This window comes from Heterocephalus glaber, unplaced genomic scaffold (genome assembly GCF_053883595.1).
Source record: "Heterocephalus glaber isolate CG9 unplaced genomic scaffold, H.glaber_assembly_v1.0 deba00001447, whole genome shotgun sequence".
Classification (NCBI taxonomy): Eukaryota; Metazoa; Chordata; class Mammalia; order Rodentia; family Bathyergidae; genus Heterocephalus; species Heterocephalus glaber.
The window spans coordinates 7962106-7978490 of NW_028258299.1; the positions used below are offsets into that span (position 1 = coordinate 7962106).

The following is a 16385-nucleotide window of genomic DNA, read 5'->3' on the forward strand; positions in this document are numbered from 1 at the left end:
GGCTTATGGAAATGAGGATGGGCCATGCGACCTGAAACAGTTGACAGACTGTTTCAGGCCACTGTTGCTCATCCAGCTGTTTTGATAAACAGCTTTAAAAGCATTACGTGGTTTGGAAAGCATCCTTCAAAAATGGTTATATTTTCCAGACGCGTGACAGTCCACAGCTCGGTATTGTGTAAGGGTTTGAATTGTATGTTCAGACTCCTCTTCAGCCAGGCTGCTGTAACTGTTGAGGCCTTGTATGTCTTAACACCTGGCAGGACAACCTCACAACAATATCATGTGTCTTTGGGGTCCTCAATGCAGGTTTACCCATAAAAGTACTAAGTTCAGGACTAAGAGTTTAAGGGGAAAAAACAGTTTCTTTCATTTCTAACTCAGTATGATGGGCTCTTTAAAACATTTCTTTCATCATGCACCCTTTATTTCATGATTTCTGAGTGATGAAAATAAGAGACAACTTTGGATTTTTATAGTGCCTTGAGCCTTTGAAAATGAACTTTCTCTAAGTTATAAAAAAATGTTCATTCCCTAACTCATTTAAGACCTCATCCTCCTATCTGTCCAACTTCCAGAAATGTCACCCCTGTTGCCTTTTGAGCCCTCTAGTTAATTCTCAGTGTCATTGGGCGAGGGAGGGAACTGTTAAGGAAGGCTCTCCAGAGAGTTTATCGGGGTCAGGCTCATCTGGACCATACGATAAATGCCAAGTGCTCAAATGAAAGATTTTCAGAAAACTGTACCAGAGTCCAATATACCACTATCAAAGTGCGATACACCACAGATTTTAAGTTTAGGGGAGGATCCATAGGAGTTTTATTCTTATTCCCAAAACGCAGTGATGGAGCTTTCAGAGAAGCTTGGAACGTCACAGTGATTTATTGTGTTAAAGTGACAGCAGTTTATATTCTTTCTGTCTGCCAGTGTGAGATCAGTTCTTCCTCAGCTCACATCTCTGTGATCGAAATAACCTACCTGGATGTTCCCTTTGGGTATTGGCCGCAGGGTGGCCTTTTGGCGAGAGGACAGCATTGCAAACCAAGAGACTGAACCCTGATTCCAACCCTGACACCACTCTGCTGTGTGGACTTGTGCAGATGGCTTTTACCGCTCCGTGCGTCTTTCTCCTCCTGGCAGAGGGGAGAGGGTTGTGTGTGCGTGGGGCAGTGAGTAACTGGTTGTGCCACTCCCTGGAGGGCTGTCAGAGAAGGGGCTGCTTCCCAGGGCTGCCTCTGCCACTGGCATCTCAGCTGGATACTGGGATGAAGGAAGCCCGCGTAGGACATACAAAAACTTGGTAATATTTTCTAAAAATAAAAAGGCCCTAAATTAATCTGAGGCTGTATTGTACTTAAAATACTCCTCAGCAGCTTGTGGCTCTAGTCCATCCCCAGATGGACTTAACACCATTCAATTTGGTTATTTAACCCCCCAAAGGGGTTGAGTCAGTGGCCAGCTTGGCCTGTCACTGCTTCAGCCCTCCCTCTGATGTCGCCTCTGGGAAAACCACAGCACAGCCTGATATAGCAGGCTGGCTCACGCGGGTGGAGTGCACTTAGCCTGCGTAAAATACATGTCCAGGGAACTGTTATGAAAAGGACCACTTCCCACATGCTCCCACCTTGTGAGGTATCTGAGTGTTCACAGTTTCTTTTTAGCTGATGGCCAAGAGCTCAAGGTAAACCAAAACAGAACCCTTGAGAAGCATTTTGAACAAGAATTAGTGTATGTGGTGCAGAAAGCAAATTCCAAGACATACATCCTTTTAGTTCCCAAACCTCTTTCAGTTGAGTGGTTTTTATTCACGGCCCTGTCCACAGTCCACGACCCTCGAGTACATAGACAACACAGTCACACAGCTCATGGAAAAGGCAGCCCCAAAACGTGGGAGACAAGTGTGGGCAGCAGTGAGTCTACTGACAGCATCTCTTGCCATGTCTGCCACCTGCCACCTTGAACTGTAAGCAGCTTGTTCTTAGGTTTTCAGAGTCTGGCCTCCTTACTGACTTATGATTTTGTGTTCCTGGAGTATTGTCCTAACAGTGATCTGAAGGTAGAAACAGCCCAGCCGGAAGTGGGAGCACTGAGGTCACTGTTTTAAGTTCTCAAAGTAGGACCATGACAAGAGTCAGGGGTAGGCCCAGTTTTCTGGATATTAATGTATCAGCTGCCCTTGGTGCCTCTGGACTTATGATGGCTGAAATCAGGTTGACACCCAGTACTGAATGGAGACTGGATTCACTTACGTGTATTAACAAAACCCGTGATAATGGGAGTGCAAGTGCTCTGTTGATTGTCCTAGGTCCTAAGAGATGGGAGGGGTTATTATGATTAAAGTTAATTGAACTCTGAACATGTACATGACTAACTAGACACAGATTGGATGGATTACACATTTTTCTTGAGAATTTCCTAAATAAGCCTGCCTAACATTATCTTGTTTCCTGACTCAAGTGGTGTGCTATAATTCTATATTTTTAACAAACGGAAGTACTGTACACAAACGGGATTCTAAATAGCAAGAGATCTGTGACCCAGGCATCACGTAGCATCTCCCGTAAGAGAAAATGCTTTAGGCTTTAGGATGACAGATTCATAGTTCACCCATCTCTAAAGATCAGCACATGGACAAGGAAACCTTGTGAATAAAATGCCATGGTATATTCACAGTTCCATTCAGAAATCCCCAGGTTACCTGGAACGAGGGAAGCCCGACTTCGCAGCTTCATATGAAGCAGGGTCTGATTTAAAACAGAGCCCTGGCTTCACTGGGCTCTGTCGAAGATACCTGCCTCTGCCCAGGATTGCAGAGTGCCTGTGGGCCATAGCAGCTGGTGTGGGCTGCTCTGCCTGTTCTTAGATGAGCCTGGACCCTCTGCCAGCCCTGTGTCAAGAAGACTGAAGACATGGCAGGTGGGAAGGCCCTGACCAGGTCTGCAGGGCTCCCTCTGTATCTTTGAGTTGATTTGGGTTTGGTTTCTTTCTGTCTGTTCCTCCTACTTTCCCTCTCTCTTGTGCCTGCGCCTTGGTTAGAAGAATTCTAGTAACCGTTCTACATTTCCTGAATTCAGCCCAGTCGCCTCATTATGTGGGTGCGCCCACTAGGACAGACAGGGACACACACACACACACACACACACGCACGCACGCACGCACACACAGGGCGAACCACAGGCTCACGACTGATTGCTGGGACAGCCTGGGCTTACTTTCTGGCATCTGTAGTGAGCTGGAGCCAGGCCAGTGTGCCCTCTTGGTGGGGCACACGCTAAAACCAAAACTGAGGCTTTCCTATGTGGGCCTGTTGGTTAGCACTTGGTATGCTAATCAAAGACATTGGAGTTTCAGGGTGAGAATAAATGAGTCGATTCCGTGGGTCTATGCTTGAAGCCTTCTTTTTGATTCCGTAAAACTAAATGCCCTACAAACACCTCCTTTTGACACACACGCATGCATTCACATACAGTACTTGTGTTCCACTTTGGTAACCAAGGCTCAAACCGGAAGGGTTTTTTTCTGTATTAAAAATAAGAACAGCTTAGTCAGTGTTTGCTTCCCATCTCCCTCGGCTCCCGGGGCACCAGAAGATGGCTGTAGTAGGTCTCCTCCTAATGCCTTAGTTCACCGAGAGCCCCCAGGAAATCCACGTGTTCAAGTGGAGGTGCACTGCAGAGCACAGTGGCTGTTTTATGGGAAGTTTGTCAGGGATCAGACTGAAGATTTCGCCTTGCAAGAACAAAGTGAGATCGTACAATTAAGAGCAACTCAGGGCCTATATATAGGGGCCCAAGGCCTGCTGGGATGGGGTTTTACACTCAGCTGTCCTTTTGCCCTTCCACTGAACTCTTCATTTCAGTCATGAGCAAACAGTCAGAGCCTGAACTAACAACCCTGCAGTCCTCCAAAGCACGGCTCGCTTACAGTACCGAACAAAGGGAGGGAGGGCCGCGTGGGCCGGCCCAGGCCAAGGAATGCGGCTTCAGGGTTCTGCTCCATAAATTTAACCAGCACGACGAAAAGGAGATAATATGAGCCTTCGTGATGATCTGAAAGGGGGAGGCTCTGTGTCCCATTGATTGTGGTCTGGCCCGGTGCCAGGCCCAAGCCTGACCGACAGTTGAACCATATCGTTAAGGCGTGTAATACAGCTCGAGTCTTGTACTGCCGCCAATGAGTACATATCCACAGGGCAAAAGTTTATGAAGAGTTGAGGCTGTCCTGTTTAACCCTCTCACACTGCATGTAATAGAGCCGGCTGCCATTCAGAACTTGCCCATCTGAGGTCACTCAGGGAAGCCTGCACTCTTCTTCTCTTCCAACAGCTTCTCAGGGCCGGGAGGGGAAGGAGCACTGTCTTGAGGGGGTCCTATGCCAGAATGTTCCCTTCTGGAGAGGCACAGCAGTCTGCCTCCCTCCCCCGCCAGCAATGGGACACCACGGTGCTTTCTTCAGAGTGGCTCTCTGTTTGCGGTATAATGTTGCTGAAGGAAATGGGGCTGCCACAACAGGAAACCTACCCATCTCCGAGGAGGCCGCACCAGTAGCAGAGGTGGTTGGAAGCCGACTCGGAGCAGTTTCATCAAGCTGCTAGGGCTTGGGATGGTTCTTGCTCCTTTCCTCGAGGCACCTTGAGGGCTGTAAATGGCCTCCCTGCCTGGCCTCCACAGCTAGGCTGACATGCTAAAGCAGAGCAAGTGGAAGGCCGTCCTGCAGAGCAGCCTGGTAGCCCAGGGTTCTTCCTGTCAGAAGCAGGTGGCCCGATGGGAACTCTGCCCCCTCCCCAGGCAGGACATGAGGAAATAGGCACAGTGTCCGGGAGAGGCCTGGGGCAGCCTGGCTCTCAGACAGACACTGCACTGAGCAAAGAGGGAGGCAGACAAGGCTTTAGCGTAAGTACAGTCAGAAAGAGTGGCCTGCCTTGTCCAGAGGACCTTAGGAGGAAAGTGGGCGAGAGAGTTTCATGTCGTCTCTCAGCCCATCACAGGCCTTGGCTACACTGGGGGCCTGATTATCCTTCTTCTGGCCACCAGGCCAGCCAGGCTCCTGTCACTTCCAGAGCCCTATGGTCTGCAGTGGACCAGACATCTCAGGCAGACACAAACTCTGGACGATGTTGCAGAGAGGAGCCAGGATTCGAACCCTGGTAGCATGAAGGCAGAGCATCTACTCCTGATGGACGTGCTGCATCTGGATTGTCCCTTGGTCTCTCTGGTCAAAAAATCTGAGGCATTGTGCCAGGTTAGAGCTACGAACTTCCTTTAGATCCTTGGACATGAAGGGTAGGAATCGGATAACTGCTGATGACCATGAGGATTTGGGGGAAAGACAAGATGCAGGTGCAGTGGGGGCACTATAAACTTTGGCCCTCATATTATGAAGGATATTTACTGTACTTTTTTACCCCTGCCGGCTTAACCTGAGGATAGTGTGAGGAGCACAGTGTAGCTGAACGCTCAGAAGGGCTCATGGTCAGAGGCTTCTTTGGGCCAAGCAGCAGTGTTCCTGCGCATGGGGGCCCCTGGCCTTTCAGCACCAGTGCACGGTGAACCCAGCCACTGAGCTCTGTGGCCAGAAGCTGTGGTGCCCCTAGTCCTCACCAAATGGTGAACCACTGCGGCCTTCCAAGTTCAGAATCTCTCCCGCTTTCACAGAATAGCAGTGACACTTCTGGCCCCAACCTTGTTTCTGCTCTGCTCTTCAGCCAAAACCATCTTCATCAGCTGTCACCTGGGGACTCCAGCTGGGCCACAGGAAGCCTCAGCAGTAGAATGTCCAAGCTTAGCTTGCTAAGGATATGCTTAGGAAGCTAGGACTTCCTCCTTTGGAGGCCAAAGAGAACTTCCATCTATTTTGGTGCACTGGGGCCTGGAAAAAAGGTAAAAGGAAAGAGGTAGAAGGAGAGACACAATGTTGGCCAGACATGAGATTGTTGGATCTTAAGTTCATTGTGTTTCTGTGGTCAGGGTCCTTAACAAGCCTAACAATTGGTTGTGGTAGAGTCTAGGATGGAGATAACTTACCATCTGGCCGCCTCTAACTGCTTGCAAAACCCAAAGTTTGGTACTGGGTGACTTGCAACTGAGCACCTATTTTGGAGTTCCCTTCACTGTGTATTTGAGGTCAGATTGTATGAAGCAATTCTGCTGCTCTTTGGGATTTTTAAAAATTTTTGGTTCTATTAACAGTGAATGAAGATGCTGTGAGTTAGCCAGATGCTCCACTAACTGAGGTTTGTATTCTTATCTGCAAAAATCTTAAGACAGAGAGAGCTCTAGAAACCTCCCGGTGCATTGTGTAATGTGCAGAAGGGAGTCTGTCCCAGCTTCCTGGATCTGAGCAGTCCTTTGGAAAGGGAGCAGTGAAAGCGGTGACTGAAGGGTCACTTCTGGCCTCCTGTGTGAGTCACTCCCCTCTGTCACCGGCAGGGTGGTTCCAGGCTTGTCTACTCCCTTTCACCCCAAGGAATTTGGTCCTTGAACAGCCACACGTTTGCCCTTGTCTGCCTTCTGTCCTTCGGTGTAGAAGTAGAAAGAAACTCTCAGTTGGGGGCATGGCAGGGACATTTTTTATGTCCCTTGTTAAGGAGAGGAGGTAGACAGACTCCTGGCTGCACCTGCTTCTCCTCGCAGGAAAGCCAGGACAGGGAGCAGGGCCAGCTACCAACTGCCCTATTCTGCTCACACAGAGAGCTCTGGTGCACAGCGAGCCAGTTAGAAAGGCTCACACTGGATGTGACCAGTGGCTGGCACCAGATCTAGGGGACTTTTGTTTGCTGCCCCTTCTGTCTGACAGGGTCCAGCATCTTTCCCCCATCTCCCTGGCTCTCAACAAATTCTTAACACATCCTGAATGTACAGTTTTTTTCCAATCCTGCGGAGGCGTGCCCCTCAGTCCGACAATTCAAACGGACTCAGCCCTGCTGGCTCTTGTTTCCTAGGAGGACAAGTGCTCTGAAGTTTGATGTCAGCCCTGACCCAGGGTGTGTGTCTGATCTTTCTGAAGGCACAGAAGTGCACCTGAGATGACCCAAGTCCTTTTCTTTCATTTTTTGATCTCCTACCACCTGGACCATTAATTCTGCTTTTAAAAGGGGATGGGGAAACGAGAACATTTCAAAGCAAAGTTGATTTGGTCTCTGAACCAGCTTGTCTTCTGAGTTGTACTTCACCCTGATGAGAATCAGAAGGGACAGTCTGTAGGCCCCTCAGTCTCGTAGCTCTGCAGCTGGAGAGCCTCAAAACCAGTTCCAGATGTCCTCTCTCCCTGTGCTGGCGGGGAGGGAAATTGGACAGGCTGGGAGGCAGGATGCTTTTGCTTTTCCCCATTCTTACAGTACCCATTTGCAGTTCTTTTTGTGCCTCAGAAAGCCATGTCGGGCTCTTCAGGGTAAGAATAGGATGAGCCTAAGTCCTTGTGGACCCTGCCAGCACCTCTTACTTCTCCTCGGTCATAGCCAGACCTGGTTCAGAGCTCGCTGGTACTGCAAGCAAGGGCTCCTGCCATTCGGGGTCAAAAAAGCAAATCAGTGCTGGAAAAGTTAAGTCCAGCGGGCTGGGAAGAAGGATGCGCCTCTGGTTAGCACAGCCACTTCTGTGGCCTCTGCACTGCCTTTGGGGTAGGTCAGAACTCCCTCAGTCCGGGGAGAGACTTCATGGCCGGTCCTCTTGAGAAGTCTCCACTCAGACCTCCCAGTTTCTAGCAGGAAGCCACTGGGACACCTCGACCCTTGAAACCCCGGCCACACTGTGTGCAGGGTGCAACTATGGAAATTTATACTCACGCTTTGACTGCAGATGCCCTTCAGTCATCTTGTTGTTGGTGCCTGACTGCTTTCTGAATCATTATGTTTCTGAAAAATATTTTGATTGTTTAAGTTAAAAAATTATGTACAGCTGTAAACTGCTTTGAAGACCCATGCAGTACATGAACATTTGCAATATTTAGACATTGCTCCAAAATGCTTGCTTGAACGATCTTTTGAACTGTTACAGCAAGCCACTAAGATAGATACTATTATTAGTGTTTGGCTGGTTTTAGAGTTTTGGTCTTTTGTTTTGAGACGGGGTATCGCTATGTAATTCAGGCTGGCCTTGGACTCACTGTATAGCCCAGGCTGGCCTCAAACATGCAGCAGTTCTCCTGCCTCAGCGTCCTGAGTGCTGGGACTATAGATCTGTGCCATCACGCCCAGCTCCTTATATGTTTACATGAATGGGAACATACATTTTTCTTTTCTTTTCTTTTGTGTGTATATGTGTGTGTGTGTGGGGGGGATTCCCTAGGGATCAAATCCAAGGCCTCAAGCATGCAAAGCCCATGCTATACTATTGCATTGTGCTCCCACTCCAGGCATAAGTATTGATGTCTAATCCTTTTTTTCTCTCAACAGTGACTACAATGAATATCTTTCCACTCCAAAAGTAAATCATTTTTAATGTTTATGTAATATTAAATAGCAAATATGCCCAGTACACCTGGTCCCTCTATTGATGAATGTTTCCAATATTTTGCTATAATAAGCATCTTCCATACATGTCTTTTCATAAGTGTATAATTCTGTCTTAAGAAAATTTCTAAATTCCTAGAAATATGATGCTAGATTTAAGAGTATGAACATTTCTGTGTAGAAACATGTTACACATTGCCATCCCGGAAGTGGAGCAATTTGTGTTCCTCCCACAGCGCTTGAGAGGACCCAGGTCCCCAGCCTTCCCTCAGCTCTGGCTGCTCATTCATTTAGAACTCGGTCAAGAACCTCATGAAGTGGCTGCCGTGTGCCAGATGCTATCATAAGGACCAGGCACTGGTAGTCTTTTAAGTCTTTGCTAATCTGAGAGAGCAAATGCTCAATGTTACTGCTTGAATTTCTTTGATAATTAGAGTATTAAATCACCTTTTTCCATTTCATTTGGCTGTTTGTCTTTCTCCTTTTGTGAATTACTTTGTATATTACTTTGCCCCAATCCTTTAAAAAATGCCTTCATTCTTATTATGTTTGTGTTTATTCTCAGCCTTCCTTGGTCAGACCCTTCAACATTTGTTCTTTAATCAGTTTCTCATCCCTGTAATTACCTGTCCTTCTTCCAGACAGTTATAAAGTTGAGCTAACTGATGCGGTGAGTCCTTACACAGGATGCTGCCACAGTGCCTGCACTTCTTCAGCCAGTGACTATGGCAGTAAGGGTGAGGCTTTGGTGGGACTGTGTGTTCCTCAGTATATGTTCAGTGTTGTAACCCTGGCAGATCAATGCTGTGCTGTCCATCTTGGTATCATATCAGTCCTGCCCAGCCATGACCTTCACAGGAAGCCCGTCCTGCCCTCTGTAGCGGGCCACACCAGGCCTCCCCAGCGTTCCCACTTAGCCCCCTTGCTCTTTGATCCTGTGGTCTAGGTTTCTTCTGTCGTCATTTCAGGGGTGCAGCCCTTAGCTTCCCCACTGGTCCATAAGCCCCTTGGTGTTACCTTCTTCGGGGTCCCTTTGGGGTCTCCAGAATCCCGCACACAGTGGCCTCGTATGTGTTAGAGAGTCACATCAGCAGTCGTGCTGGTCAGTGAGTTTACTGAGTCCAAGAGAATGAGAAAGACCCAAGATCAAGTTGGATGTTGCACTTACTGGCTGGATGGCTTGGGATAAGCTTAATCATACCTCTAAGGGGCAGTTTTCTCATAAAATACTAGTAGAACTTCCTAAAAAGAGCTGCATGAGAATTCGGTGCCCAGTACACAGCCAGCCCTACAGAGCCCTGCTACGAACTCGGTGGCCACCAGTCCTGGCCTGGTGTCCTCTCACTCAAGGCTGATGGGAAAGGCCTGATGCAAGAGCTGGGGGAGGTGGCGATGCTCTGAACATTTGCAGAGTCCTGCTGACTCCTGTGTGCCTCTGCTGAGTCTGCATCTGGTTTTTACCAACATGGAGCCTTATAATCACTCGGGAGCCACATGATGCCACAGGTTTAGAACATGCCAGCTTTTCTTAAATGGGAGTGTGAGTGCGTGTGCATGTGCACGTGTGGGTAGAAAATGCTTGGGGTAAATAAAGACGCATCAGGTTTTACCTGGCATAACAAGTGTTATCTCCAGCAGCCTCTAAGCGTTTTACCAAGTGGACTTTAATTGGTTTCCTTCAGCTCTATTTTTATTTTGTAGTTATTTCAATGTATGAGGAGCCAAGTTTTCAAATGAGACATTTTGTCACAAAAACCTGTTATTTAGCTTAACCACTACTAGTGCAGCTTCAGCCCCAGAGGACGGCAGAGAGGATTTCGAGCTCCAGTTGCTCATGACCTGACCACAGTGGTGACCCTCTGTTTGCGAGGCACACAAACCCAAACAGGCAGGCCAGGCAGCCAAGCATCACCTGCAGGGTGGGCTGGGCATCCCCCTGCCCTCCTGGTGCCAGCTCTAGCTTCTCCTCCCCTGCATCTGGTGGCTCTCAGCCCTGCTACGGCATCAGCACAAGAGGCCTTCTGGCCCGCATCACCCCGGTGTACTGATTAGACAGGAATCAGCAAATTGTTGAGTACATGTGTAATGTGACACAGATGTGGGACATGCTGCAGATCTATGTGCTTTACAGATTTTCAGCCTTTTGCATTTCATCAGTGTTGCTTATTATTTACAGAATGTAACTCGAGACAGCAGAACAGACTGTAACTTTTAAAAAGGCTTTGGGGGTGATGGGGCCGCAGGGGATCTGGGAGAAAAAATCCAGTAGTGTGGAATGTTGTTTGCCATCCAGACCAAACAAACCAGTTTACCAAGGGTTGATGGACTATGACAATCAGTCCAGTTCATGTTAACACTGGCGGCACTTAGTTAAAAGGAAGCTTGAGTGTTCGGTCACCAAATAAAGAATAATCTTTTGTCGCCAGGTGGAACAGCACAGCAGAAATGTGCCCCTTGTAGGTAAGGCAGTGACAGGCATCACTGAGCTGCTGCCACGTGATCTGCTTCCTTCCTGTCCAGACAGACGGGACACCATTGAGTCCTCATTTGGGTTCATGGATGTTCTCCTTGCTCATTTCTGCTGGGGCTTTGGGCCCCAGCCCTGTGGCAAGAGTCCCCAGGACAGTAGAATGACAGGCCAGAGCCAGGTGGACACAAGTTCAAAGGGAGGGTACCATCTTTAGTTTCCAGAGGGGCACATTTGGCTGGAGGACATCTTGACCTCTAGCTTTCTGAGAAAGCTCAGCCAAGGTTAAACTTAAGGACAATTAAAAAGCACCCACTGGTCAGAGGAAGATGGAGCATGGAGGTGATAGGTTGACTCTTTTATGTCCCTAGGTCAAAAATACCTAAAAGCTGGTCCTGAAGTAGTGAAAGCCATGAAGTAATTATCCTCTGAAGAGACCTCCACCTGGGGTTGAGGGAGTGCAGAGCATTGACCTCTGGGTCAGAAGGTTCTGTGCTGTTCACGTGCTGAGTGTCAAGACAGCATCTGACTCCCAGAGGCCCCTGCACCTGAGTGGCTGCCAGGGTTCTGAGCCCCACTGTTCTTTTCCTTCCTGGAAAGTGCACACTGCGCGCTCTCCCAAGGTGGCTGTGCCTTGCCCTGTGGGAGAACGTGGCCAGGTCAGTAAGTTCCTGTGTCCCCGAAATGGGATGGTCAGCATTCCTCTGCTGCAGGGGTTCCTGGGCTGTTACCAACTCCCCGCCTACCCCTGGCTCCAGCTGCAGAGAGTTCGCTATAGACTCCCCTTCCCTGCTCGCCTGCTCCCACGCCAGCTCTACTAGTTTCAGGGCCATCGGTCTATTCATTTGTCACCTATGTGTCTGTGTCTGGGCCAGGGCCAGGGTGCAGCGACAGCGTCCACGCCACTCTTTGCACTTTCTTTGTGCAGCTTGGTTCAGAGCACGGCCCGCATCCCACCTGGCGGAGGTCACTGGCTGCTCTACAGCCCTCCCAGGGCCTCAGTTTCTCCCTCTGGCCCCCAGTCTAGATGTGAGGCCTGAGCCAGCTCCGTTGAACTTGGGAGTGTGGCACCTGGGCGTGAGCATTCATCCCCTGCCAGCTTTAACTTCAGTTCTCTTGCCTTGAAGCCTCTTCTCCCTCTGCCTTTCTCCTTTCTCCTTTTCCACCTCGCCTGTGTGATGAAAGGACCTGTGAAACCTCCAGTCCGGGTGAACAGGTGGTCTTGAACAAGCAGACCGCAAAGCAAGGCCCCTCTGTCCTGTAGGGGCCCCACATCTGCTTGGCTGGGACCATGACGGGGCCCTGGGGAGGAGCCTTGGGCAACACGCTGTGTATTAGAAGGTCTCCCTGCCGACAGCAGCGAGAGTGTTCCCTACCAAAATCACTATTTGATGGCAATATTCTAAAACTTCTTTATTTCCAATTCTAAGAATTTGATATTTGATGTAATTTGTTAAGTTGCTAGGTATTAGCTGTGGCTCTTAAAAAAAAGTTCTTTAAGGAGGTAAGATCTGCATGGGGTAGGACAAATGAGTAGACATTGAGCACTGGCTCCCTAGAAAATGCTGCGTATGTCGTGTTTGACATCCTCCTTAAGAGTCATTATTTTTTTGAGATGGGATCTCACTATGTTGTCCACGCTGGTCTTGGACTACTGGGTTCAAGTGATCCTCCTGCCTCGGCCTCCTAGGCATCCTTAGGAATCATTGGGACATGTTCAGTAATTGTGTCTTCCATGGTGCTCAGTCAGACTACCCCTTTGGATTTGGATATTTTAAATGGATTTCACGCCTAATAATTTGAGTAATAGTAGGAAGGAGGGAAATAGGTAACTTTAATGAATCCTATTGTGTGTGGTATGTGTTTCCCACACTTTATCTCAACATTATCAGCCAAGTATTATTACATCTCTCATTGACTGAAAAGGAAACTGAGGCTGTGAATAACCTAGTAACCCCTTCAAGGTCCCTCAGCAAATAAATGACTGTACTGGGATTTCATTCTGTTTGTCTTTTTACCAAACCCCATCTTTCTCCTAAATTTCATCTCTTCTCTTAAAAGAGATCAACTTTTGGGAGAAGGTAGACCATATAAAAATGTAAGGAAAGGGCCGGGGATGTAGCTCCGTGGTACCGCTCTTGCCTGGCAAGTGCAAGGTCATGAGTTTGATCCCCAGTACTGGGGGGAAAAGATGTAAGGAAAGACATTATGTAATCATTTGCCAGAAATTAATTTGGTGTATTAAGTTTAGTGAGTGTATTACTAGCATTTGTACCTAATGGCCACAAGCCAGATTTATCAGAAATTTAAATTTTGCCCATGTGAAATTTATATTTGGAATTAGTATTAGCAGACAGGTGAGGAATGTGACCGTGTCATGAGAGGTTGCTGTAAACGCTCTCTGATTCCCAGTGTTATAGTTAGGATGCAGATAAAACTCATGTTTGTAAACTACCTCATTCTTATACACATGTTGCAAATCACTCTGTAAGTTTTCTAGCATTTTTGAAAGCAAGGCAGCCCCAGAATGCATGCAAATGTGGTGTCGTTTTAGGAGACTCAAGGCTGTAGGCAGTACTGTCCCTGTGCTATTATCCACTCTCCTGGAATTTGGTGTACAGAGAGCCTGCCTTGCCCTCCTCACCCAAGCGATTAACAGGTAGTTACCCGTGAGGCAGTTGACTAAGAAAAGCGTCTGGAGTATTTGGTCTTAAGTCCCAATAGGCATATCTGTTGGCATTAGTCCTACCAGCTGTCGCACTTCCAATGTCAGGGGGTCCCCCAAACATGTGTGAGATTACGGGAAACCTTGACCCCCATAAACAAGTCAGGTGTGAATCCCACTGAAGGGAGTGGGCCCAGCCCAGGAAATGTCATTCCTGCTGCTGCTGGATGTCAAGTCACTGAAAACTGAACAATATGCGTAATTGCTAATAATTTCTTGCATCAGCGTCTCTCCCCTGTTCTCAAAGGCAACAGTGTGGTGGTGGGGGGGGCGGTTTATTGTTGTCTACTTGTGACTTCAGGACTCTGGGGAGAGGTCAGTGGAATGTTAACAGGAAAGCAAATGGAAAAGGAAAGTCCCTCAGTTAGACGCCATGGGCCCGCTGTAGGAAAGCGAAGTGAGCACACTGGGGGTTCCTCGGGCTGCAGCCCCTCAGCTCGCCTGGGTCCCTCCCATCCTCCCTGGGCGCCCCCTTACAGACGGGCCCATGATAATAGTGCATCTTGGGCCTGTTAGGGTCCAGGCACTGTCCTAGCACTAGACACTTGTTGACTTATTTGCGCCTCTTAATAACCCCCTTTATACATGAGGAAACACTGTTTGGGAGTGGTGGAGACCTTGTCAGCCTGGCCTCGGGGGACCCACTCAGCCGTCGTGTCACACTGCCTATCTGCACACCCCTGCTTCTCTTCATCCCCCTGAGCTCCAGAAGCTGCCTGGAGGCGACTCATCCCTGTTCTCCACAAGGCCCAGCACTGCCTGTGCACATGGCAGCTCAGGAAAGGACCATCCACCAAGCTGGGGCCACCGAGGCAGGCACAGCCGTTCTCAGGACTCTGAGCAGGCTTGTTTTTTCTGTCTGCCTTAGTTTGGATTCTCAGCCAGTACATTCATTTAACAGCCAGTCTCTACTGACATAGACTTTCTTTCTGCCCAGCCTATTTTTTTCATGTGTCCAAAATCCAAATCCTAGCAGATACTTGGTACACTTTTCTTGGCTCCTGATGTAACCAATCTGAGCTCAGTAGTTATCCTTAAATGTATGAATTGCATACTGTCTGCGAGTAGCTTCTGCAAGGTGGATTTCTACCTGTCTTAGGACTGTGCGGAGGGATTTCTTGTGGAAACTGAGCCAAACTTGAGAAGTTTTCACCCTTTGTTAGTCTTCTTTGGGCACAGTTTGCACCCAAAGCAGTGAAGTCTGTGGAGAAGAAATGCTTTTCCACAGTCTGGAAGAGCGTGCACATAGCAGAGAGGAGGTGGATGCACCTCACTCTGTGATGGGCTCTTGGATTCCCAGACCCTACTGCAGTGGACATCAAGGGCGTCTTAACCAAGTCACACCCTGCGATGCAGAGAACAGTTTATATGGACTGTTCGGTTCCTTTTAGAGAAACAACAGCTGTTTAACTGAGACTTTCAGTATCTTGCAGCTCTATCAGTGAAGAGATGGTGACGGTCTAGGATGACTTTTTATTCTCAGTCTAATTACTTCTGTTGCAGTAGAGTACAGCATATATCGGTACGATGCTTAATTAAAATAAAAGTCTTGGACACAAATACAAAGCAACTCAAGCACAATCTATCTCTTGGTCGAGGCCATGTACGCAGCCCCTAAGGAAAATGGTAGTCATCAGTTGAGTAAACATCCTGCTATGCCAGGGAGCCACAATTTTGACACAAACTTCCTCCTCCTCATTTACTGATTTGTTTGTGGATGTCACCAGTTCGTTGACATTGGCCATGATAGACTTCGAGGCCAACTAACATCTCAGCTTAAGTTGTACAAGGCAGTGTGGCTGTGTGCACAGCATCTGTCTTCAACTAATAGAACCACGACACCATTACTCATCATCTAAGCTAAGAACAAATCATGGCCAACCAACTGTTGACCCCCAGGCTGAAAGGCAAGATCAACCAAGTGGGATTGGTTATATCTCCCTGTGTCACCTTGTTTGGATTGATTGTGGCTTGAAGGAAGTGACACGGATTGTTTTCATTGCTCTGATCCTTGGTTGGGGTCCTCCGGTGTCCGTAGATAGCCCTGGCCAGATGTAGGTGATTGTGCAGGACGTCTCCCTGGCTGGGTATCTGCAGTGTATCAGCCACTGTATCAGCAGCCCCTTCCCCAGGGGACGTGTCCTCCATGCCGTATCGCCACCTCCCTGACGTTTTCATGGAGTTCAAAGCTCAAGTCCATTTGGTGCTGACATTTTGGATTAGCTGGTTGACTGGAAAGACTGCTTCTCTCTATACGCTGTGAAATTTATAAACCGCAGCAGCTGAGGGCTTAAAATGGCCGACAGCACCCAGCTGGCAGCAATTAAATACACCACAGACCTTTGGCTAAACAAAGGCTTGTGGCGGTGGAGTTGCTGCATGCGCACCGAGCAGACTCTTGTTTAAACTCTCTTTTATGTTGAGTGTAGGTTAGTAAGAGATGCTGTCAACTAGTGAGAGGTGAGTGAGTGGGTTTCGCCACCTCTTGTTTAACGATCCATTATCCCTGGGACTGTAGGACCAGGACCCTGCCCAAGGGGTAGCACATCCTGACAGAGAAGGTGGCCTATGAAGCAGGGCCACCAAGGAGGCCAGGGACCAGGGCAGAGTGGGGAGCCAGGGTGGTTCAGGTGTCGATCCGTATGCTCCAGTGCCAACAGCGGGATTCACAGCTGCTCTGCTGTTTTTATTGGACAGCATTGTCCTTTAGGTTGAAAGGAGATGAAACAGGAAAACAGTAAGAT

The 16385-nt window shown here is 48.4% G+C and overlaps 1 protein-coding gene and 1 long non-coding RNA gene across 15 annotated transcripts in view; one reads left to right on the forward strand and one right to left on the reverse strand.

Annotated features, from left to right (window-relative positions):
- The window catches only part of Vps13d (vacuolar protein sorting 13 homolog D), a 255741-nt gene that overhangs the window by 223093 nt on the left and 16263 nt on the right, over window positions 1-16385 (forward strand). The window contains exons 68-69 of one of the 14 annotated variants that reach the window (XM_087214464.1): window positions 6189-6232; window positions 8393-8910. The exons of 12 other annotated variants lie outside the window; for them this stretch is intronic. In XM_087214464.1, coding sequence (XP_087070590.1) covers window positions 6189-6195 — 7 coding nt within the window. In that variant the 3' untranslated portion in view covers window positions 6196-6232; window positions 8393-8910. Of the gene's footprint in view, window positions 1-6188; window positions 8911-16385 lie in introns of those variants that run through there. One more of the 14 variants, XM_087214463.1, reaches the window with a different exon arrangement.
- LOC147827389 (uncharacterized) overlaps window positions 10098-16385 on the reverse strand; it is a 30439-nt gene continuing 24151 nt past the window's right edge. The window contains exon 4 of the long non-coding RNA XR_015452487.1: window positions 10098-16345. This is a non-coding gene — a long non-coding RNA (uncharacterized LOC147827389). The remainder of the gene's footprint in view (window positions 16346-16385) is intronic.